The sequence below is a fragment of the Sceloporus undulatus genome, chromosome 1 (genome assembly GCF_019175285.1).
Source record: "Sceloporus undulatus isolate JIND9_A2432 ecotype Alabama chromosome 1, SceUnd_v1.1, whole genome shotgun sequence".
Taxonomy (NCBI): Eukaryota; Metazoa; Chordata; class Lepidosauria; order Squamata; family Phrynosomatidae; genus Sceloporus; species Sceloporus undulatus.
This window is the reverse complement of record NC_056522.1, coordinates 354,322,186-354,327,264: the sequence shown is the minus strand read 5'-3', so window position 1 is coordinate 354,327,264 and position 5,079 is coordinate 354,322,186. Positions and strand designations below refer to the sequence as shown.

General features: G+C 39.5%; 1 protein-coding gene across 1 annotated transcript; it reads right to left on the bottom strand.

Moving 5' to 3' along the window:
• Positions 1 to 336: 336 nt before the first annotated feature.
• On the bottom strand, positions 337 to 4,740 carry LOC121923926 (alpha-1-antiproteinase 2-like). Its single transcript, XM_042454872.1, has 2 exons — positions 4,650 to 4,740; positions 337 to 2,377 (listed from the first exon to the last, which is right to left on the bottom strand). Exons 1-2 carry the CDS (start codon positions 4,723 to 4,725, stop codon positions 1,746 to 1,748), a joined length of 708 nt encoding a protein of 235 aa, XP_042310806.1. The 5' UTR covers positions 4,726 to 4,740; the 3' UTR covers positions 337 to 1,745.
• Positions 4,741 to 5,079: the final 339 nt, after the last annotated feature.

Here is a 5,079-nt window from a genome sequence, read left to right as displayed (position 1 = left end):
TCCAGGAAGTGGGGTTTTCAGGAGGAACAGCCCCAGCTCCAGTTGCTTGAATGGGAGAAAAGCTAGAAAAGTATATAGAGCAGATTCTAGGTCTTTTATGTGTGTTTGACTAGTCAAGCCTTAACTTACTGCCTCGTTTTTGTATACTGGCATCAGCAGTGATGAAGGATGAACCTGTATAGTGTCCTGTGATCAGAAGCATCTGAGGAAGTATGTTCAAATCTACGAATGCTCACGCTACCAGGTTCTTTCTTTCAGTTAGTCTCAAAGATGCTGCAAGATCCCTTGACACATAAATCATAGGCTAGTTTTCAATAAATAGAATGATTTACTGAGGTGATTGATTAGATTTATTCAGTTTGCTGTGAACTAGTTGCTGTGTACAATCCCATCCTACGTTCACTAATTGAAGAGCTGACTCTGGTTTACTGAATTTCAGTACATAAGGACACCAGAAGAGCCATATTGGACCAGACCAAAGCTATGTTCTAGTGCGCTGCTGTATTCACATAGTTGCCTATGGAAAACCCACAAATAGGGTAGTGAATATAACAGCAACCTCACTCCACTGCTTCCTGTTCCTCAGCATTCCTGCTCTTCACATTGCCTCTCTCTCATCATGACTAATACATCTTGAATACAGATCCATCTTTCATGAATGGACTTGATCCTCTTTGAAAATAATCTCTCCTGCTCCCTGCTAGAGGACCCCTCCTTAATAGGGGATTTGGCATCCCCAAAACAGGCAAATCTCCAGAACTATTCATGCCAGAGCTCTTGGGGGGGGGGGGGGACAACAGAGCATCCAAACCATGAGTAAGAAAGTCAGGATTCAGAGGCTGAAGTGGAGTGAATATGGAGCCCCCAAGAGTGTCAGCACCTGCAGAATGCAGATGCTCCTGATAAATGCTCAACTACATCTTACACTGGTGTAAGGGTCATGGATCCCATGTCAGGGGGCAGTTGAATCCTCTCCAGGTTTAAGTTATTACGTTAAAGGAATTATCCAAGGTGCTGAACCTATTTTGAGAATAGGGTTGAACATCATGGATAAGTCTTTTAAAGGTAGAGAGAATTTTAAAATGTAGAGAGAATTCATCACCCCATCAGCATGCTGAGGAGGATTTCAGAAGCCTCAGTTGTTGGGCCTTGTGTGGATCTTTGCCAGTTCCTGCTTAAAACGCTCAACTGATGAAATAATGCTCCTCTTTCTAATGTGCTGCTGTGTCTTTGCCTACCTTTCCCTTGGGTGGATCTCCTGTTCCTTTGGGCTGCCATAGATCATGGCTGTTGCCTGATTATTGCCTGCTTGTTTGTCTGAACTTAATTTCTGAAACATTTGCTGACTTGAATCTCAAGCAGCTTTTGACTTTGCCTCTTACCCGAACCTTCTCTCTCTCCCACTGTACTGTTTACATCTTGTATCTGAATTTTCTACTTGCTTTTGATCTCATGCTGCCTTTGACATGATTGCTGCCTGAACCTGAAATAAAAATCATCTCAGCTTTATGGAAGGGACTACTATGCACCATCCTGGAACCATTCAAGTTTGAAACTCTTTGCTGAATTAACACTATCTAAGTTGGCAGCCATCACTACACATTGTGGTTGTGAGTTCCAAAGTTTCTAGCATTTTACAAAGAAGTATCTCATTTTTCCTGTCCTGAAACTTCCACCATTCAACTTAACTGGATGACTATAAGAAGATTTACACATCAGTTTGGCTGAAGAATCTTCTCAGATATTCATAATTTACCTTTAAAGAATATGTAGTTAACCATAACTATAACAGTGGTTGGATCGAGACCCTTGACCAGTTCCACAATTTTCCCATGGGTTTTCTTCTCCACATATTCATTGATCTGCTTCTCAGCTTCTTTGGGCTCCTGGAAATTTGCTGATAACATTTCTGCTTCATAGAAGGCATGGACATCATCCAAAAATTTCTGTAGTGGTTTTTGGTCATCTTTCAGAAACAGAGCCTGACCAATATCAATTTTGACCGCATTGTCAGGGTTAGTTATCACAGAAAAGATGTTATGAAACCCATCATGGATTTCCTTTTCCTGGATTCGTGTCAGGTTAAAGCTGAGGCCTTCCAGAATCTGAGTGTGGGTGGTTGATCTTGCCCCCAGTGACAGAAATGCTAAGAGAGAAGAGATGCTGATGGGTGAGAAGAAAATATTCTTGCCAGGTGATGCTGAAGAAATCTGTTCATACAAATTAAGTCCAAACTGAGCAGTGTTGGTATAGATCTTCAGAGCTGCAATACTTGAATTATCATGACCATTGAGATGGTGGCCATAAGTGATGGTGGGAAGGCCAACCAATAGCAAACACAGATAGACGGCAGAATTCATTCTTCTTACTGGTTTTTCTGTGAATTAAAAGAGAGAGCAAGAGAAAGATTATTATTATTTTACCATCTTGTAACATTCAGGGTCATAAGAGCATTTTGACTCTTGAAAGCCATCATGAAAGAAAGATAGAAAATACATTGCATATTGATCTATTTCAGACAATACTGCAGCAGGGGATGATTATATCTTTCTGATTACACTCCTAATACAGAGCAGACATCAACACCTGCATTTTCACTCATGATTTGCATTTTTTCATCCATCTGCCTGTTTACATAGATTGGTTATGTATTAGTGTGCATTTGATGCTTAGCTACAGATCAGACTGGGGTGTATCTGTACTGCACAACTATATCAATTTGATACTGCTTTAATTGCCATGGGTCCACTCCTCTGGAATCCTGGGATTTGTAGTTATGAGATATAGAGAACTCTCTTTGCTAGAAATCTCTTGTGAACACTCCTGATCTACAGCACTGAAGCTCCCTATCTGATAGAATTATTTCAGAATGCCAGAGGAAGGAGCCATAACTACAAATCCTTTGTTCCTGCTGTGATACTCATCTAGATTCAATCACAGTATCTGTTTATTTGCACTTCAGGGAAAACTTATTTTTGAAGCAATGCAAGTTACAGGTGTGTACCATGAATAGATCAGGACCAAAATCTGTATGTGTGTGGAGTTACCAGGGTTCCATCTGGACTCTGCTTTTCCTCAACTTCTTGTTTGGTATTTACTTTTTAACAAGCATTAAAAGGCACACTAATTGTTTGGCTAATAGATTGTAAACCACAATCATAAACTGCTGAGTGTTTTTTTGTAAAGGCAGTGCATTAATGCATTGTATGAAGAAAGCACTGACTGATAGCAAATGTACTCAGAAGGTTGTTAGCCATATCATGCATATTCTAGTTGGATTTCTGCTCATCCTCTATAATGAGAGAGGTTTTCAGCTCTTACATTGATAGCTCACATTGATTTAGTCTCAGAGTAGTTCTGTTTTGGTTAACCTATTTGTTCAGTTTTGGGGGGCTTCAATGGAAACATTTCTTCCAGCAGTCTAATCTTAGTGAACTAATCCAGACATGTTGAAATGTTTAAAACAAATAAACCCTGAGCAGCTTAATCAAACTCACCCTTTGTTCCCCTAGGTACATGTGCAAATATTTGTTACAGGAAACAAATATTTGACTCTAGGAAATACTTTGAAAAACGTCTTACATGGCATCATTTTTAGAAAGACAGCCGTGCCTTTGGATAACCTGCCTGGTGCCACTGAGCTGTTGTTGAGATGATTTAAAGTGACAGACATGCAATTATGACAGGTTAGGAAAAAGCAAATTCTAGTGAGCCAATTAACCATGAAAACATCAGTCAGTCAGTTTCCTGACATGAATCAGGATTTCTTAAAGGATTCGACAAAGTTTATTCTGTATGATTTTTTTAAAAAAAATGGCTTTGACTTTTCATCTGTAAATTCACTACTAAAACTTTACATTAATTTTGTGATGAAAAGCCAAACACACATTTTTTTCTTGTATTTAATTTTTTTAATATTTTGATGATTGCACCACTTAGAAAAATGATAGGAAATGTGGAGCTTTTTAGGGAATGCACATTTTTGCACTTTTTGAACTGGATGCCAATTTTTAAAATGTCAAAACAGAGTGGTGGCTTTTAAAATACGTGAAATATATATTTATGTGAGCTTTTAAAAATCTGTAAGAAAAGTAACTGATGTTAAGGAAATTTAAGAGTCTTTCTCTTTTGATTGCGTGTGCCTGCACACCCTTCGTGCCAGAGTAACTTAGGTCCAGGCTATTTGAAAAAACTGTGTCTCCTCATATGAACCTGCTAGAACTCTAAGATCTTCAGAGGAAGGCTTCCTCTTGGTCCCATCACCATTACAGGTGATAAAACTTTTCCCAAATACTGAATCTGCTGAGACATAAAGCTAAACTGTGACAGTAGCTGACCTATGTTGTTAAAGATGGGATTGCTTTCATCACATATAAAGCAGAGGGAAAGGTGTGATGCAAAGTGTGAGATGCATATGTGAATATGTGGAAGTACGGTGGTGCTGCACAAGTCCTTCCTGCCTTTCTCTCCCTCTTTTGCTTTACTGCCACTTTCCCAGATATGTTCTTACTCACTGTGTTCACTTCCAGTACTACAGTGCAGTTAGGAGAGGGGGAAAGACTTTGGGAGGCTGAGTGCATGGGGTGGGCAATTCCATGTGTATATTTAACAGCTGCCCCTTCAGCTTCCTTACTTTATACATGACAGACCTGAGTTCAAAACAGATGAGTCACCACTTCCTTCAAATATGACATGGTTCTTATAAGATGTGCAGCTTCTGATCATGTGTGTCAGTCCAATAACCTCAAGTAACCAGTATAGAGGTTTTTACAATGTTGGAAGTGCCATTGATAAGGTTGTGTGTGTGTGTGAGAGAGAGGGGGGGGGTTGTGTATAGGGTTGCCATAACTGTCAACCTCCAAACCGGGATAAATGGAAAAAAATGTTGGACAAATGTAGGACATATTTTTAGAATGGAGGACTCATGAACAACTTTAAAAAAGCATTAATATAAATGCATGTTTCTTAGGCATGCTCAAAATGGAGGACATTTTGGCATTATTTCTACTGAAAGGAGGAAGAGGAGGAGGGGAAAGAGGATGAGAAAGAGGGGAAGAAAAAGAAGAAGAGGAAGAGGAA

Bases quoted from the DNA above. Each gene is read 5' to 3' on its own strand.
- LOC121923926 (XM_042454872.1), bottom strand. From the start codon at position 4,725: ATGATCAGAAGCTGCACATCTTATAAGAACCATGTCATATTTGAAGGA. The intron at 2,378-4,649 runs GTCTGTCATGTA...TTTAATTCACAG, and splicing joins CTCATCTGTTTTGAACTCAG to AAAAACCAGTAAGAAGAATG.